This window comes from Melanotaenia boesemani, chromosome 8 (assembly GCF_017639745.1).
Source record: "Melanotaenia boesemani isolate fMelBoe1 chromosome 8, fMelBoe1.pri, whole genome shotgun sequence".
NCBI lineage: Eukaryota > Metazoa > Chordata > Actinopteri > Atheriniformes > Melanotaeniidae > Melanotaenia > Melanotaenia boesemani.
Window position 1 is genome coordinate 37,682,136 of NC_055689.1, and position 19,234 is coordinate 37,701,369.

The 19,234-nt window shown below is 35.1% G+C and overlaps 2 protein-coding genes across 2 annotated transcripts; both read right to left on the minus strand.

Moving 5' to 3' along the window:
• Positions 1 to 418: 418 nt before the first annotated feature.
• LOC121643934 (high mobility group nucleosome-binding domain-containing protein 5-like) lies at positions 419 to 2,501 on the minus strand. The gene is made up of 2 exons (XM_041991561.1): positions 2,414 to 2,501; positions 419 to 1,758 (listed from the first exon to the last, which is right to left on the minus strand). The coding sequence occupies exons 1-2, from the start codon at positions 2,419 to 2,421 to the stop codon at positions 1,101 to 1,103; spliced, it is 666 nt and encodes a 221-aa protein (XP_041847495.1). The 5' UTR covers positions 2,422 to 2,501; the 3' UTR covers positions 419 to 1,100.
• Positions 2,502 to 13,936: 11,435 nt separating this feature from the next.
• Positions 13,937 to 18,404, minus strand: ccr9a (chemokine (C-C motif) receptor 9a). The gene is made up of 3 exons (XM_041991557.1): positions 18,048 to 18,404; positions 16,643 to 16,708; positions 13,937 to 16,534 (listed from the first exon to the last, which is right to left on the minus strand). The coding sequence occupies exons 1-3, from the start codon at positions 18,048 to 18,050 to the stop codon at positions 15,455 to 15,457; spliced, it is 1,149 nt and encodes a 382-aa protein (XP_041847491.1). The 5' UTR covers positions 18,051 to 18,404; the 3' UTR covers positions 13,937 to 15,454.
• Between the last annotated feature and the right edge of the window lie 830 nt (positions 18,405 to 19,234).

The following is a 19,234-nucleotide window of genomic DNA, read 5'->3' on the forward strand; positions in this document are numbered from 1 at the left end:
GCTGCCGCCATGTTGCTGGTGTGTGATTCTGTGTAAGCATGTATAATTAGTAAATGGCTGTTTATCACCAGCCTTGTGAACAGGAAACACTTTAGCGATCTTCATCACACACCTGAGTCAGGGACAGGTGGCTGGTCTGACATCACGTCCCTATCCCAGTCAGCTGACTTTGATCTGCAGCATTTCATTTTCATCAGGGCTTGAATGAATATGGTTTTACCAGAATTCAGTGTGTTACTTCGAGCATCACCTGCCTGACGGAGGTCGCTACGTATTAGTAAAACAATCAGCAGTTTGATTTACTTTGTGATTCTTTTATTTAATACACCTCATGTGTTTTTAATAGAACTTCTATTAGCAGCATTAAAAGAATTCCTTTGACTTGATGTGATCCTACTTTTCTAAATACACTCAGGCTCTGTTGTTCTTTTTCAGGAAATCTCTGTACAGTCGATCTTTTTCTTGTTTTTCAGCTACTGTGTTATTCTTTCTAAACAAGAGGACAACGTTTCCATAAAGAGCAGTAAAGATGTTCAGGAATGTTTCATTAGCCATTTTTATGCTATCCACATAAACATCGTCCTAATTTTGTTCCATTAATCCTCTTTTAAATGCATGAGCAGCCTCTTCAGTCACTACGACGGTTTTCTTCAGCTGAGTTAATCCACCTCTTTATAAAAACTGCTGGATGCTCAGACGTCAGTCACCAACAGTCCCCTTATTTTATTATTTATTATTTATTTTCCACTTTCAGTGCTGCTGGTAAATATAGTGTCACAGTTTCACTACGTGTGATTCCAGATGGTCTGGATTCAAGTTTGGCTCCAGGAACCAGAACACAAACAGGTTTGTTCAGTTTCCTGAGAAATTAAAGTTTTGTTAAAAAGTCCAGAACTTTCCCCTGACGTCACCATGACAACCGTCATGTTTGTTCTTACTGAGCTCCAGCAGATCTTTTTTCTGAAACCCCCTTGTTGAGTCGTTGAGGTGGCGTGTCTGCAGATTTACCGTCACGCACGCTCAGATTGTTTGTGTTCAATCTCAACAGGAAGTGCTGAGTGCACCAACAGGAAGTGGTGAACACAGCAGTGAAAACTTTCTCAGCTGCTGCCACACGAGGTTTTTTCTGCTGGTTCCAGTCTGACGGGTCCACATGTGGCAGAACCAGACGTCAGTATCGTTACACAAACATCAGCTTCCTCTGCAGGCTGTCTCTGTGTGGACGTCCTCTCTGCCGTCTCTGTAAGGACGTCCTCTCTGCTGTCCCTGTAAGGACGTCCTCTCTGCTGTCCCTGTGTGGACGTCCTCTCTGCTGTCTCTGTGTGGACGTCCTCTCTGCTGTCTCTGTGTGGACGTCCTCTCTGCTGTCTCTGTAAGGACGTCCTCTCTGCTGTCCCTGTAAGGACGTCCTCTCTGCTGTCTCTGTAAGGACGTCCTCTCTGCTGTCCCTGTGTGGACGTCCTCTCTGCTGTCTCTGTGTGGACGTCCTCTCTGCTGTCCCTGTGTGGACGTCCTCTCTGCTGTCCCTGTAAGGACGTCCTCTCTGCTGTCTCTGTAAGGACGTCCTCTCTGCTGTCTCTGTAAGGACGTCCTCTCTGCTGTCCCTGTAAGGACGTCCTCTCTGCTGTCCCTGTGTGGACGTCCTCTCTGCTGTCTCTGTAAGGACGTCCTCTCTGCTGTCCCTGTAAGGACGTCCTCTCTGCTGTCTCTGTGTGGATGTCCTCTCTGCTGTCTCTGTGTGGACGTCTCTTGTTTTGTCTGTTTTTAGTGACGTACAGAAAAGATCAAACCACAGATCTGAGGTCAGTTTCCTCTTTCTGTTTTGTTACCATGGCAATCATCACAGAGGTGATATGATGAAAAGAGACATGTTGTCTCCGTCCAGACTCCAAGTCCAAATCAGTTCTGGTCCTCATGGTCCAGTTTTATTAACAACCCTGTCCAGACCTTTTCCACAAAAACTAGTTAGAAACATCTTCATAACTAAAATATAAAATATAATAAATGTAAAAATATGTTCTTTCTTTTTAATGTTATGACGTGCTTTTCATAAAAAGTTCACCATAAAGCTTTCCACACGTTTCCCTTTAAACCTTTAATGCATTTATTTATTTTTCTGTGTGAAACAAAAACAATAAAAGACTGAATGAAGTTCTGCAGGTGTTCAGATGATTTTACAGAACAAAGTTCAGCATGAAAACACAAACAGGATGTGAAGAAAACCATGTGGCTGCGTTTCAACTTCCTCCTGATTTTAACACTCAGAATACACTTGAGACACTTTATTCACCAAGTTTAACATGTTTACAATCACACACATGAGAGAGGCGTGAAAAGCCAACAGAGACCAGAGGCCTGCACCACGAAGCGGGTAAACATGCCCCGGATTTCTCTCCGTACCTGGTTGACTTACCCAGACATTCAGGATCTGGATAAGTTGTAGTAGGAAGCTGGTTATCAACTTGGTAACTCCACCCAGGGTTTTCCAGTTAAGATTAGTGTGCGTTCACATAAAAGGGTGGTGTTTGGAGGTTCTGACCAATCACAAACATGGACGAAACTGCAGAGCCGTGTTTTATCGTGGAGGAGCAGATTATTCTTCTTCTAAAATACGAAGAATTTAAACATAAAATTCAGGCTAAAAGCAACACGGTTGCTGCAGCAAAAGCAGGAAGGAATGCAGGCAGGAAACTCCCGACTCCGTTAATGCGTAAGTTCGTCAGATTATTCATATTAATTAATGGGACGATATAAACTGACAGCACTCAGATCCCTGTATTACAGCACCAACATTCCTGGGAATGCTTCATTTACGTCATATTTCCCAGTTCTTTAAAGGATCCCATGTGAGCGCGTTATATGTTGGGATATCAATTCCTCCACCATGAACGTACGGATAGTTGTAGGTTCCATTACTCAATGCTTCTGTCCTTATGTGTGAAAAGGAATTATCTCTATTATTAACCTCCATGTCAGAAGCAACCCTGGTGGAGCTGAAAGGACTTGGGAGCAAGTAAAGAAGAAATATAAAAACATAATTCAGAGCGGTCGGTGACCAGGCTTTATTACTGTACCTGCTGTATGGATGAAAGGAGCACGGTTCATCTGTGATGAACACTGTCTGTGGGACAGTAAGAGCCCGACTACGATGTTTACTACAGACGGCTCCAGCTGACGTGTATCTCAGCCCATTTGTTGAAAATCTCCACCTTTGCTGCAGTATGTCATCAGGAAAGTCCAACAGGTTGGATCTGTCCCTAAACTCTTTCTCTCCTTTACTACCCGTGCACCAGTGTCAACGGGATCTTCTAAAAATGGGCAGGCCATTTTTCATGAGATCTGATTGGTCAGGAGGTGGAGCTTTTATACTCGCTGATCTCTTATCCAGAACATAACCTGCTCTGGAGCGTCTGTTGCTGCGGTGATACAGCTTGGTAAGAAGTGAACCAGCGTCGTAGTACAGAAAACCCAGAGTTTACCCTAAAGTTACCCTGATAAGAGAAAATCCAGCTTACAGGCCACTGTTTTGCCAGTTAACCTGCATTAGCCTCTGTTTACGCTTTGTTAACCTCTGTTTGCCCTGCGTTAGCCTCTGTTTAACCTGTGCTAGCCTCTCTTTACCCTGCGTTAGCCTCTGTTTGCCCTGTGCTAGCCTCTATTTGCCCTGCGTTAGCCTCTGTTTACCCTGTGCTAGCCTCTGTTTACCCTGCGTTAGCCTCTGTTTACCCTGTGCTAACCTCTATTTGCCCTGCATTAGCCTCTGTTTACCCTGCGTTAGCCTCTGTTTACCCTGAGTTAGCCTCTGTTTACCCTGTGCTAGCCTCTGTTTACCCTGCGTTAGCCTCTGTTTACCCTGTGCTAGCCTCTGTTTACCTTGTGCTAGCCTGTTTACTCTGTGCTAGCCTCTGTTTACCCTGCGTTAGCCTCTGTTTACCCTGTGCTAGCCTCTGTTTACCCTGCGTTAGCCTCTGTTTACCCTGTGCTAGCCTCTGTTTACCTTGTGCTAGCCTCTGTTTACCCTGTGCTAGCCTCTGTTTACCCTGCGTTAGCCTCTGTTTACCCTGTGCTAGCCTCTGTTTACCCTGCCTTAATCTCTATTTACCTTGCGTTAACCACTGTTTACCCTGTCCATAAAAGTTACGAACAGAATCGGTGACAAAGGGCAGCCTTGGTGGAGTCCAACCCTCACCGAAACTAATGATTTACTGCCTGCAACGCGGACCAAGCTGTGACACCGGTTGTACAGGGACCAGACAGCTTGTACTTGTACAAGGGGTCCGGCACTCCATACTCCCAGAGTACCCCCCCACAGGAGTCCCCAGGGAACACAGTCGAATGCCTTCTCCAATTCCACAAAACACATGTAGATTGGTTGGGCAAACTCCCATGCCCCCTCAAAGACCCTGAAGAGGGTGTAGAGCTGGTCCACTGTTCCACAACCATAACAAAAACCACACTGCTCCTCCTCAATCCAAGGTTCGACTATCCGACGGACCCTCCTCTGAAGCACCCCTGACTAGACTTTACCGGGGAGGCTGAGGAGTGTGATCCCCCTGTAGTTGGAGCACACCCTCCGATCCCCCTTTTTTGACGAGGGGGACCACCAGATTACCAGATTACCAGAGACCTGATTACCATGCAGTCATGAGAGATAATCTGGCAAGGATTGGAGCTGGATCTTTTGTCCTGGCATGGTTGGCTATGTATGGTTCGGTAAAATGCCATAAAAAAATTCCCTAAATACCTAAAAAATCAAAATACATAAATAAACCTGGTGGAGCCACGTAGAAGAAAATTACACAACTCAACCTTTTACACATTAACAGTAATTATACTAGTGCACTTTAGTACAGTTATTAATCAATACTGTAAGAGCTACCTGTACATTCATCTCTATTTTTTCAGCTCAGATCTGACTCCAGATAATGTCATAAAGTGAACATGTGTCTTGTATTGGCCTTCATGTCAAGCAAACACATTATTTCATCTCATGATGTTTCCATGTTTTGCTTCCATGCTGTCTTAGAAAACATGTCAGCAAGCACCACAATGCTTAATCCGAAGGTTCAACCACCAGGAATGAACATACAGAACGTTCAGCGTAGATAGCCGAGTCCTTCCTTCCTGCTGCTTCACACTCTACAATCTGCACTGCTGCCAGTCGCCACACAGCCAAAAACTAAAAACACAGACGTGCATTACTGTAAAGTCATTCTGTATACTTTCATAGCGACTTCTATATAGATTTTAGACTTTTATTCAGATTTTATAGCGACTATTATATAGATTTTATATAAACTTCTATATAAATTTTATAGCGACTTCTATGTAGATTTTATAGACTTCTATATAGATTTTATAGAGACTTCTACATAGATTTTATAGAGACTTCTATATAGATTTTATAGAGACTTCTATATAGATTTTAGACTTTTATTCAGATTTTATAGCGACTATTATACAGATTTTATATAAACTTCTATATAAATTTTATAGCGACTTCTATGTAGATTTTATAGACTTCTATATAGATTTTATAGACTTCTACATAGATTTTATAGAGACTTCTATATAGTTTTCATAGAGACTTCTATATAGATTTTATAGAGACTTTTATATAGTTTTTATAGACTTTTATATAGATTTTATATAAACTTCTATATAGATTTTAGACTTTTATACAGATTTTATAGTGACTTCTATATAGATTTCATGGCAACTTCTATATAGATTTTAAAGAGACTTCTATATAGATTTTAGACTTTTTTATACAGATTTTATAGCGACTTCTATATAGTTTTTATAGACTTCTATATAGATTTTAAAGAGACTTCTATATAGATTTTAGGCTTTTATACAGATTTTATAGCGACTTCTATATGGATTTTATAGTTTTCTATATAGTTTTTATAGACTTCTATATAGATTTTAAAGAGACTTTTATATAGATTTTATAAAGACTTCTATATAGTTTTTATAGACTTCTATATAGATTTTAAAGAGACTTCTATATAGATTTTAGACTTTTATACAGATTTTATAGAGACTTCTATATAGTTTTTATTGACTTCTATATAGATTTTAAAGAGACTTCTATATAGATTTTATAAAGACTTCTATATAGTTTTTATAGACTTTTATATAGATTTTAAAGAGACTTCTATATAGATTTTAGACTTTTATACAGATTTTATAGAGACTTCTATATAGTTTTTATTGACTTCTATATAGATTTTAAAGAGACTTCTATATAGATTTTAGACTTTTATACAGACTTTATAGAGACTTCTATATAGTTTTTATTGACTTCTATATAGATTTTAAAGAGACTTCTATATAGATTTTAGACTTTTATACAGATTTTATAGAGACTTCTATATAGTTTTTATTGACTTCTATATAGATTTTAAAGAGACTTTTATATAGATTTTATAAAGACTTCTATATAGTTTTTATAGACTTCTATATAGATTTTAAAGAGACTTTTATATAGATTTTATAAAGACTTCTATATAGTTTTTATAGACTTTTATATAGATTTTATAAAGACTTCTATATAGTTTTTATAGACTTCTATATAGATTTTAAAGAGACTTTTATATAGATTTTATAAAGACTTCTATATAGTTTTTATAGACTTCTATATAGATTTTAAAGAGACTTCTATATAGATTTTATAGCGACTTCTATATAGTATTTATAGACTTTTATATAGATTTTATATAAACTTCTATATAGATTTTATAGAGACTTCTATATAGATTTTATAGTGACTTCTATATAGATTTTAGACTTTTATACAGATTTTGTAGAGACTTCTATATAGTTTTTATAGACTTCTATATAGATTTTAAAGAGACTTCTATATAGATTTTATTGACTGCTATATAGATTTTAAAGAGACTTCTATATAGATTTAGACTTTTATACAGATTTTATAGCGACTTCTATATAGATTTTATAGAGTCTTCTATATAGATATGGTAGAGACTTCTATATAGTTTTTATAGACTTCTATATAGATTTTAAAGAGACTTCTATATAGATTTTAGACTTTTATACAGATTTTATAGAGACTTCTATATAGTTTTTATAGACTTCTATATAGATTTTAAAGAGACTTCTATATAGATTTTAAAGAGACTTCTATATAGATTTTAGACTTTTATACAGATTTTATAGAGACTTCTATATAGTTTTTAGTGACTTCTATATAGATTTTAAAGAGACTTCTATATAGATTTTAAAGAGACTTCTATGTAGATTTAGACTTTTATACAGATTTTATAGCGACTTCTATATAGATTTTATAGAGTCTTCTATATAGATATTAAAGAGACTTCTATATAGATTTTAGACTTTTATACAGATTTTATAGAGACTTCTATATAGTTTTTATTGACTTCTATATAGATTTTAAAGAGACTTCTATATAGATTTTAAAGAGACTTCTATGTAGATTTAGACTTTTATACAGATTTTATAGCGACTTCTATATAGATTTTATAGAGTCTTCTATATAGATATTATAGAGACTTCTATATAGTTTTTAAAGAGACTTCTATATAGATTTTATAGAGACTTCTATATATATTTTATAGAGACTTCTATATAGATTTTATAGACTTTTATATAGATTTTAAAGAGACTTCTATATAGATATAATAGAGACTTCTATATAGTTTTTATAGAGTCTTCTATATAGATTTTATAGAGTCTTCTATATAGTTTTTATAGACTTTTATATAGATTTTAAAGAGACTTCTATATAGATATTATAGAGACTTCTATATAGTTTTTAAAGAGACTTCTATATAGATTTTATAGAGACTTCTATATAGTTTTTATAGAATTTTATATAGATTTTAAAGAGACTTCTATATAGATTTTAAAGAGACTTCTATATAGATATTATAGAGATTTCTATATAGTTTTTAAAGAGACTTCTACATAGATTTTATAGAGACTTTTATATACATTTTAGACTTTTAAACAAATTTTATAGCGACTTCTATATAGATTTTATATAAACGTCTATATAGATTTTAAAGACACTTCAACACAGATTTTATAGAGACTTCTATAAAGTATTTATAGACTTTTGTATAGATTTTATAAAAGCTTCTACAAAGATTTCATAGAGACTTCAATATAGATATTAAAGCGACTTTTATATAGATTTTAGACTTTTAAACAAATTTTATAGCGACTTCTATATAGATTTTATAGACACTTCTACATAGATTTTAGTGACTTCTATATAGTTTTTATAGACTTTTATATAGATTTTACATAAACTTCTATATGGATTTTATAGAGACTTCTATATAGATTTTATAGCGACTTCTATATAGATTTTATATAAACGTCTATATAGATTTTATAGAGAGTTCTATATAGATTTTATATAAACTTCTATATAGATTTTATAGAGACTTCTATATAGTTTTTATAACGACTTCTATATAGATTTTAGACTTTTATACAGATTTTAAAGAGACTTTTATATAGATTTTAGACTTTTATACAGATTTTATAGAGACTTGTATATAGTTTTTATAGACTTCTATATAGATTTTAAAGAGACTTCTATATAGATTTTAGACTTTTATACAGATATTATAGAGACTTCCATATAGTTTTTATAGACTTTTATATAGATTTTATATAAACTTCTATATAGATTTTATAGGGACTTCTATATAGATTTTAAAGAGACTTCTACATAGATTTTAGACTTTTATACAGATTTTGTATAAACTTTTATATTGATTTTATAGAGACTTCAATGTAGATTTTAAAGAGACTTCTATATAGATTTTATAGAGACTTCTATATAGTTTTTATAGAATTTTATATAGATTTTAAAGAGACTTCTATATAGATTTTAAAGAGACTTCTATATAGATATTATAGAGATTTCTATATAGTTTTTAAAGAGACTTCTACATAGATTTTATAGAGACTTTTATATACATTTTAGACTTTTAAACAAATTTTATAGCGACTTCTATATAGGTTTTATATAAACGTCTATATAGATTTTAAAGACACTTCAACACAGATTTTATAGAGACTTCTATAAAGTATTTATAGACTTTTGTATAGATTTTATAAAAGCTTCTACAAAGATTTCATAGAGACTTCAATATAGATATTAAAGCGACTTTTATATAGATTTTAGACTTTTAAACAAATTTTATAGCGACTTCTATATAGATTTTATAGACACTTCTACATAGATTTTAGTGACTTCTATATAGTTTTTATAGACTTTTATATAGATTTTACATAAACTTCTATATGGATTTTATAGAGACTTCTATATAGATTTTATAGCGACTTCTATATAGATTTTATATAAACGTCTATATAGATTTTATAGAGAGTTCTATATAGATTTTATATAAACTTCTATATAGATTTTATAGAGACTTCTATATAGTTTTTATAACGACTTCTATATAGATTTTAGACTTTTATACAGATTTTAAAGAGACTTTTATATAGATTTTAGACTTTTATACAGATTTTATAGAGACTTGTATATAGTTTTTATAGACTTCTATATAGATTTTAAAGAGACTTCTATATAGATTTTAGACTTTTATACAGATATTATAGAGACTTCCATATAGTTTTTATAGACTTTTATATAGATTTTATATAAACTTCTATATAGATTTTATAGGGACTTCTATATAGATTTTAAAGAGACTTCTACATAGATTTTAGACTTTTATACAGATTTTGTATAAACTTTTATATTGATTTTATAGAGACTTCAATGTAGATTTTAAAGAGACTTCTATATAGATTTTAGACTTTTATACAGATTTTATAGCGACTTCTATATAGATTTTATAGACTTCTATATAGATTTTATAGAGACTTCTATATAGATTTTATAGTGACTTCTATATAGATTTTAGACTTTTATACAGATTTTGTAGAGACTTCTATATAGTTTTTATAGACTTCTATATAGATTTTAAAGAGACTTCTATATAGATTTTATTGACTGCTATATAGATTTTAAAGAGACTTCTATATAGATTTAGACTTTTATACAGATTTTATAGCGACTTCTATATAGATTTTATAGAGTCTTCTATATAGATATTGTAGAGACTTCTATATAGTTTTTATAGACTTCTATATAGATTTTAAAGAGACTTCTATATAGATTTTAGACTTTTATACAGATTTTATAGAGACTTCTATATAGTTTTTATAGACTTCTATATAGATTTTAAAGAGACTTCTATATAGATTTTAAAGAGACTTCTATATAGATTTTAGACTTTTATACAGATTTTATAGAGACTTCTATATAGTTTTTATTGACTTCTATATAGATTTTAAAGAGACTTCTATATAGATTTTAAAGAGACTTCTATGTAGATTTAGACTTTTATACAGATTTTATAGCGACTTCTATATAGATTTTATAGAGTCTTCTATATAGATATTATAGAGACTTCTATATAGTTTTTAAAGAGACTTCTATAAAGTATTTATAGACTTTTATATAGATTTTATAGAGACTTCTATATAGTTTTTATTGACTTCTATATAGATTTTAAAGAGACTTCTATATAGATTTTAAAGAGACTTTTATATACATTTTAGACTTTTAAACAAATTTTATAGCGACTTCTATATAGATTTTATATAAACGTCTATATAGATTTTAAAGACACTTCAACACAGATTTTATAGAGACTTCTATAAAGTATTTATAGACTTTTATATAGATTTTATAAAAGCTTCTATAAAGATTTCATAGAGACTTCAATATAGATTTTAAAGAGACTTTTATATAGATTTTAGACTTTTAAACAAATTTTATAGCGACTTCTATATAGATTTTATAGACACTTCTACATAGATTTTAGTGACTTCTATATAGTTTTTATAGACTTTTATATAGATTTTACATAAACTTCTATATGGATTTTATAGAGACTTCTATATAGATTTTATAGCGACTTCTATATAGATTTTATATAAACGTCTATATAGATTTTATAGAGAGTTCTATATAGATTTTATATAAACTTCTATATAGATTTTATAGAGACTTCTATATAGTTTTTATAACGACTTCTATATAGATTTTAGACTTTTATACAGATTTTAAAGAGACTTTTATATAGATTTTAGACTTTTATACAGATTTTATAGAGACTTGTATATAGTTTTTATAGACTTCTATATAGATTTTAAAGAGACTTTTATATAGATTTTAGACTTTTATACAGATATTATAGAGACTTCCATATAGTTTTTATAGACTTTTATATAGATTTTATATAAACTTCTATATAGATTTTATAGAGACTTCTATATAGATTTTAAAGAGACTTCTACATAGATTTTAGACTTTTATACAGATTTTGTATAAACTTTTATATTGATTTTATAGAGACTTCAATGTAGATTTTAAAGAGACTTCTATATAGATTTTAGACTTTTATACAAATTTTATAGCGACTTCTATATGGATTTTATAGAGTCTTCTATATAGTTTTTATAGACTTTTGTATAGATTTTAAAGAGACTTCTATATAGATTATATAGAGACTTCTATATAGTTTTTATAGAGACTTCTATATAGTATTTATAGACTTTTATATAGATTTCATATAAACTTCTATATAGTTTTTATAGAGACTTCTATATAGTATTTATAGACTTTTATACAGATTTTATATAAACTTCTATATAGATTTTAAAGAGACCTCTATATAGATTTTAGACTTTTAAACAAATCTTATAGCGACTTCTATATAGATTTTATATAAACTTTTATATAGCTTTCATAGAGACTTGTATATAGATTTTATGGAGACTTTTATATAGACTTTATATAAACTTCTATATAGATTTTATAGAGACCTCTATATAGATTTTAGACTTTTATACAGATTTCATAGAGACTTCTATATAGTTTTTATAGACTTCTATATAGATTTTAAAAGGACTTCTATATAGATTTTATAGAGACTTCTATATAGATTTTATAGAGACTTCTATATAGTTTTTATAGACTTTTATATAGATTTTATATAAACTTCTATATAGATTTTATAGAGTCTTCTATATAGATTTTATCGAGACTTCTATATAGTTTTTATATACTTCTATATAGATTTTAAAGAGACATATATAGATTTTATAGAGACTTATATATAGTTTTTAGGCTTTTATACAGATTTTTAGAGACTTCTATATAGATTTTATAGAGACTTATATATAGTTTTTAGACTTTTATACAGATTTTTTAGAGACTTTTATATAGATTTTATAGAGATTTCTATATAGATTTTAAACAGACTTTTATATAGATTTCATAGAGACTTCTACATAGATTTTATAGAGACTTCTCCATATATTTCATAGAGATTTCTATATAAATTTTAAAGAGACTTCTATATAGATTTTATAGAGACTTCTACATAGATTTCATAGAGATTTCCATATAGATTTTTTAGAGACTTTTATATAGTTTTTTATAGACTTTTATATAGATTTTATATAAACTTCTATATAGATTTTATAGAGACTTCTATATAGATTTTATAGACTTATATATAGATTTTATAGAGACTTATATATAGATTTTATAGACTTCTATATAGATTTTATAGAGACTTATATATAGTTTTTAGACTTTTATACAGATTTTATAGAGACTTCTATATAGATTTTATAGACTTCTATATAGATTTCATAGTGACTTCTATATAGTTTTTATAGCGACTTTTATACAGATTTTATTGAGACTTCTATATAGATTTCATAGAGACTTCTATATAGATTTTAGACTTTTATACAGATTTTGTAGAGACTTCTATATAAATTTTATAGCAATTTCTATATAGATTTTATAGACTTCTACATAGATTTTATATAAACTTCTATATAGATTTTATAGTGACTTCTATGTAGTTTTTATAGCGACTTCTATATAGATGTTATAGTGACTTCTATGTAGATTTCATAGAAACTTCTGTATAGATTTTATATAAACGTCTATATAGATTTTATAGACTTTTTTTTATAGTTTTGTTTGTTCTCGTTCTCATCTCTAATGCTATTTTTTTACACTGGTTTTACACTATCACATTTGCTGTTTTCATACTGAATTTTCCCAACTGTGGGACAAATGAAGGATTATCTCATCTTGTTTTATCTTGTAACACTTATAGCCCATCTACGTCCATGAAACTGACTAAAAACCTGCTAACATTTACATGTGCGAACTCTCCTGATTCGCTATAACCGCAGCCTCCAACAAACGATCAGATTCATCACTGTGGTGAGGGATAGAAGAAATAGGAAACATGCTGCCGTTGACATTAGAATTATGATCCAATAACTTCATACTTACATCTGTACAAAACAGCCGCCTGGACCAACACTGCCGAGTTGTTGGCCGCCGTTATTCTGCTCTGGAAAAGTAGTAGAAAGTCCCTCCCCTTCCGCTACGCCAGCAAGATGGTGTCCGTTTAATGTGGGTATTGTTTATCATTTCACCCTAGATTTTTGGCTGAGTTTAGGGCAGCATCCAGGTTTTTGTGTGAATACATAGTGTTTGAAACAGGGCGCTGATTGAGACACATGCTCTGTTTGCCTGTTTTAGCTTGTATTAGCCTCTGTTTTTGTGTGTTAGCACTTGTTAGCCTGCATTAACCTTTGTTTGCCTCTATTTGCCTGTTACCCTGCGTCACTCTCTGTTTGCCGTTGTTAGCCAGTATTAACCTCTGTTAGTTTGTTTGTTTCTGTTAGTCTCGGTTTGCCTTCATTAGCCTGTGTTAGCCTCTGTTTGTCTGGGTTAGCATGTGTTAGCCTCTGTTTGTCTGTGTTAGCATGTGTTAACCTGCATTAGTATAACTTGAAATGTACATCTTTCACTCACAGGACACTTGAATCAGATCTGGAGTAACAATTTATTTCCAGTAACAAACAGCATCTGCATTTATAACAAAGGACAATAGAGTCGACAGCAAATGGTCTATCTCAGCAGTAAATCCAACGTTGCTCTCAGGATTACCCATAACAGCGTTCCCTGTACAATAAATTGTGACTAATTGTGATCGTACAGTATAAAATAAAAAGGCACCAAACAAAAACACATTTTTTAAGTCAGCATGGGATGAAGGAAAGGCTAAGGGTTTCACAGAATACAAAGAAATACACTTTCACCTAAAACACACCTTACCTTTTACCTTTCCAACACATTACCTTTTCACCATTTTAGAAAGCAAAATAAACTGCTATGCCAACCATTAACATACAGAGCACAGGAAAAGCGAACAGAGCACTGACATATTACCACACTGATACGCTGCTTTTCACAATGTACAACAGAGTGGATCGTCAGTTAATGTGGAAAACACATTGTCAGAAAAGACAATCACTCTGTGGCTAGGCTAGGTAGCTAGGCTACAAAATTCTTCAATGGCAATGAAACATATTAAACATAAAATTAATGCAAAACATGTCAGAGATTAATCTATGGCATACCCAATATAATGAGACAAAGCCAGTTCTACTTTTAAAGTGATTGTACAACAATTATACATTCTTAGACACATTTCTCGATGATAAATCCTCTGTTGCTCTGACAATTACCCATAATCCTTTGCCATGTCTTAGCCTGTGTTAGCATGTCTTAGCATGTGTTAGCATGTCTTAGCCTGTTTTAGCATGTCTTAGCATGTGTTAGCATGTCTTAGCCTGTTTTAGCATGTCTTAGCATGTGTTAGCATGTCTTTGCCTGTTTTAGCATGTCTTAGCCTGTTTTAGCATGTCTTAGCATGTGTTAGCATGTCTTTGCCTGTTTTAGCATGTCTTAGCCTGTTTTAGCAGTGGTGTAGGAAAACAATTATTTAATTTTGTGGCTCAGTTTAACAGGTCTTGTGATCAAATGCTCAGTGGTCATGTGAGAAAAACAGAAACACGTTTTTCTGACAAGCAGCTAAAGAATCCCATTTTCTGGTTTAAAACCAAGTTCTGCAGTCCTGATAACAATTATCTGAAAGGTTCAGAAACATTCATCAAACATTGTGAAAAGTCGTAGTTCAGACCTTCACTTGTCCTCAGAAAGTTCTGAAATATCTGGAGTGCGTTCAGACCCTTTGTGGACACATTCTCCACGGCTGGAGGTCCAGGTTGGAGGTCCAATCTCAACGGCACGTCAACCCGGACATTAGTCTGAACAAAGCGGATCTTTGAAGCGAGGAAGGGATGAGGTCTTTTCCTCTCACAGTGAAGTGAAGATGAAACGACCTGGAAGTCTCTGAATGACTTTAAAGTTTGTTATTCATCAGAACTGAATTGCTTGAAGATCTTTTGAACATTGAGGTCCAGCTGCCTGCGTTTCGATAACCCATGAAAGCAGCTCTTTCTGTCACCCGTCTGTCCACTTAACCAGGAAGAAGTGTCTCTACAGTGACAGAGCCTGCGAGGTGTCACTGTCGGACAGAACTGAGGCCCTGGTGGAGTTCAGAGGACTCCTGGTCTTCCCCAGTGGACTCTTGCCGGTGAGCTGCAGGCAGCGGCAGCAGCGCAGCAGCTGCATCACATCGCGGCGGAAGCGCACACCCACAAACACATAGAGAAAGGGGTTGATACAGGCATGGGTGTAGGCCAGGCTCTTGAGCACCTGCCCCGCCTTGTCGATTGCCTTCATCTTCTCGCAGTCCGTCTGGGTCATGTTGGAGGCCTGCATGGCCTCCATCACCAGCATGCCGTTGTAGGGCAGCTGCGACACGACGAATGCCACCACCACCGCCAGGATGACACGCATGGCCTTGTGCTTCTGGAAGTTGCGGGTCTTGAGCAGAGTACCGACGATAACACTGTAGCAGAAGGCCATGATGATGAAGGGGAGGCAGAAACCCATGCTCACCTGCAGCGACAGTACCAGGATCTTGGTACGGTTCCCCAGGTTGGCTGGAAACACCATCCTGCAGTAGGACTTGAGGTCCCCCTGGGCAGGTGTGGCGAACACCAGCTCAGGAGTGGCGAGCAGCAGCGCCAGCAGCCACACTCCTGCACATACCAGCCGGCTGCAGCGCCGGCGCTCCATCTTTGAGTTCTGAGCCTTGGTGGTCTGCACGATGACGATGTAGCGGTCCACACTGATGCAGGTGAGGAGTAGCATACTGCTGAACAGGTTCACCTTGTAGAGGGTGGAGTTCAGCTTGCAGAGGACGGGGCCAAATATCCAGCCATAAGACGCCTCAGCGGCCCACAGAGGCAGTGTGACCAAGAACAGCAGATCAGCCACCGCCAGGTTCAGCAGGTACACATCTGTCATGGTCTTCAGCCGGCGGCGGAAATTCAGATAGATCCACACCACCGCCAGGTTTCCAGCTCCGCCCACAATAGCGATCATCCAAAAGAGTGGCGGCTCGTACTGGCCTCGGAACTCCCGTACTGACTGCCGGTCGCACATCAGATTTGGGAAGTCTGAGTAGGAGTAGTCTTCTTCTGTGGTAAAGTAAGAACTGTTGAACGGGTCCTGGAAGAGAGAAGGCACACTTGAACACACACCTGATATCACCTGGACATACCGGAACACACAGCTGGACGAATAGCTAATCAGTAAGTGTCAGTAATTATTGATTACCTCAGTCGTCCCCGCTAACACAATGTCGTCCATTGAAGTCGTGTTCATGTTGATAAGGTCTTCCATCTTTAAAACATAAATACAAACATGTTTAGAGCTGCTGGTGTCACACGATGGTCACATGGTGGGGACATTACATCACTTCCTGTTGACTGATTGTGCTTGAATGAAGTCATGCTGCTTTTTCACTGACGGGAAATACAGGAACTTTATTTATTTTCTGCGTTTGCACATAATCACAGCAGTTAGTAGCTGATCCATGCAAACAGCAGCCAGGGCAGATTCCCAGCTGGGCCGCTCTACACCACATTAAAATACAACAATACATTACAAACCTGTACAAAACTCAATACAAAATCTATAAACCTTTCAATCAAACACACACAGTGCTATTTACAAATAGTTTTGGTTTGTTTTCAGCCAAGACTGAAGCCTAGAGGTGAAGTTTTCTAGCTCAGATCGGACCAGACGAAGTTCTGCAGGGTGGAAGCTTCCAGTTCTGGTGAATCTCCTGCTATTCTGCCTCTGAACAGATGAACTGAGTGGCTTTGCTGCTAAATCGTTTACACATTTGTACAATAATTTGAGAAAGCACAAATCACCAAAACTTACAAAATTTAGCAAGTTATACTTCTCAAGAATTTAGCAGATTCAGTTTAAAACCGTTCTGTTTGGAACCGTCTGAGAAGTTCTGGTAACGAATCTGAAGTTCATCTGAATTTATATGAATGTAATAGTTATCTGAAAGTAATCTGAAAGTAATCTGAAGTTTATATCAAAGTTAAGGAAAACGCTGTGGGTCTACAGGAGGAGGTTTTCCCGGGGATTCTGCTGGTTTTAGGTTACCATAGGGGTGCTCATTAGTAAATAATCTGAAAATACCAGTAAGATAAATGAAGCTTTAGAAACTAATAGATGAAAGTTTTTGGTAAATGATGGTGATGAGAATAAATTAGGCTGTATAATGAGACTTGGTGTTGAGGACAGGATGACAATATATCTACATACTTAATTCTGATGGTTGAGATTTGTTAGAATAGTTTAAAAATCTTTATATGGTGGTTTAAACTGAGCTGACGACACGACTCCAACATACTTTGGATCTTGAACTGATATCTTCATTTTTAATATTGACCTAAAAAGCTGAGAAACTCATAGAAACGGCTTGTTCAGTTCAGGAGTGGATGATTCAGAAAAATTGCTCTTGGATATCAAGCATGCACACAGACATGATGCCAGCAGCGTGATGTGGTGTCTCGTGGCTGCATATAGATATAAAACTGCATCATCTGCATCAAGTGTTCTATAGCAGCAGAGCGGTTTAACAGCAGGTCATTACAGACGGAAATGAAAGGACCAGGAAGGGTCCAGCACATGAGACTGTACGGACCGAAGACAGACTCACCATCAGATGTCCTGTCGTCTCTGCAGTGTCTCTCTGTTTGCTGCTTGTCTCAGTTTTTGTCCGTTAAACCACAAAGTGAAGCGTCAGAGGAAGAAGGCACGCAGACATTACGTAAGCCGTCGGGGGAGGAGACAGAGGCTTCAGGAACCACGCAGACCAGTAAAACAGCTTCCCTCCATTAGAACATTGCAGAACCACCTGCTTCTGATCATCATGCTGCTCATTAGTTACTGAAGTCAGAACCAGTGAGTGAGGTCCAGTCTTACTGCCTGTAGTACCAGCAACGGGTTCTGGTCTAGAAAAGGTTCTGGTCCAGAGTTCTGCTGGGATTCACCCTGACTGCTCTCTACAGTCAGACCAGAAGCTACTGGAGTAGTTTCAGCGTACCGAGGTGTGGGTGGTTACAGTCTGAACATCGTGTTCTCAGTCTGAGTCCACTTCCTGTTCACACACACCACTTCCTGTTCACACACAGTGTCTTGTTTGCTGTCTTTCCGCCATAAACGTTGATGTGTTTACAACACACACCTTCTCTCACAGCAACACCAGATCAATTAAATAAATCTCAAGTCAAGCTGAGTTGCAGCAGGTGAGTTTTCACCTTTATCTAAAACCAGAAACGGTCCCTAACAAAGTGTTCATCAGAGTCGGTCTTCCTCCAGATCCCAGAGTCCTAGATCTACCGAAACCAGACAGAGTAGCAATAATGGAGGAGCTTGTGGTTCAACACCATCATTCCAGAAATTCACTTATTAAACTGCTGGACTAAAGCCGTCCCTCCAGATCTGGATCAGGTCATTTCAATGCCCTCACACAATCTGCACGCTGAAGCAGAACCTTCAGTTCTCGGAACCCTCTCTGTGGAACTGGATCCTGGTTTGGCTCCGGGAACCAAAACCTTCAGTTTTCGGACCCCTCTCTGTGGAACCGGCTCGCCGGTTTGGCCCCGGGAACCAGAACCTTCACTTCTCAGACCCCTCTCTGTGTATCCAGTTCCTAATTTAACTCCAGGTATCAGACCCCCTCTCTACCTTCAGATCATCTTCAGACTTTCCTTCCTGATAAGTCTTATAGCAGGTCTGGCTTGGTGACCCTGATCCAGCTTTTAGTCCTGCTGCTATAGGCCGAGGCTGCAGGGGGACGTCACCTGGCTGTCTTTACTCTCCATGTAGAAACATCGGACACTG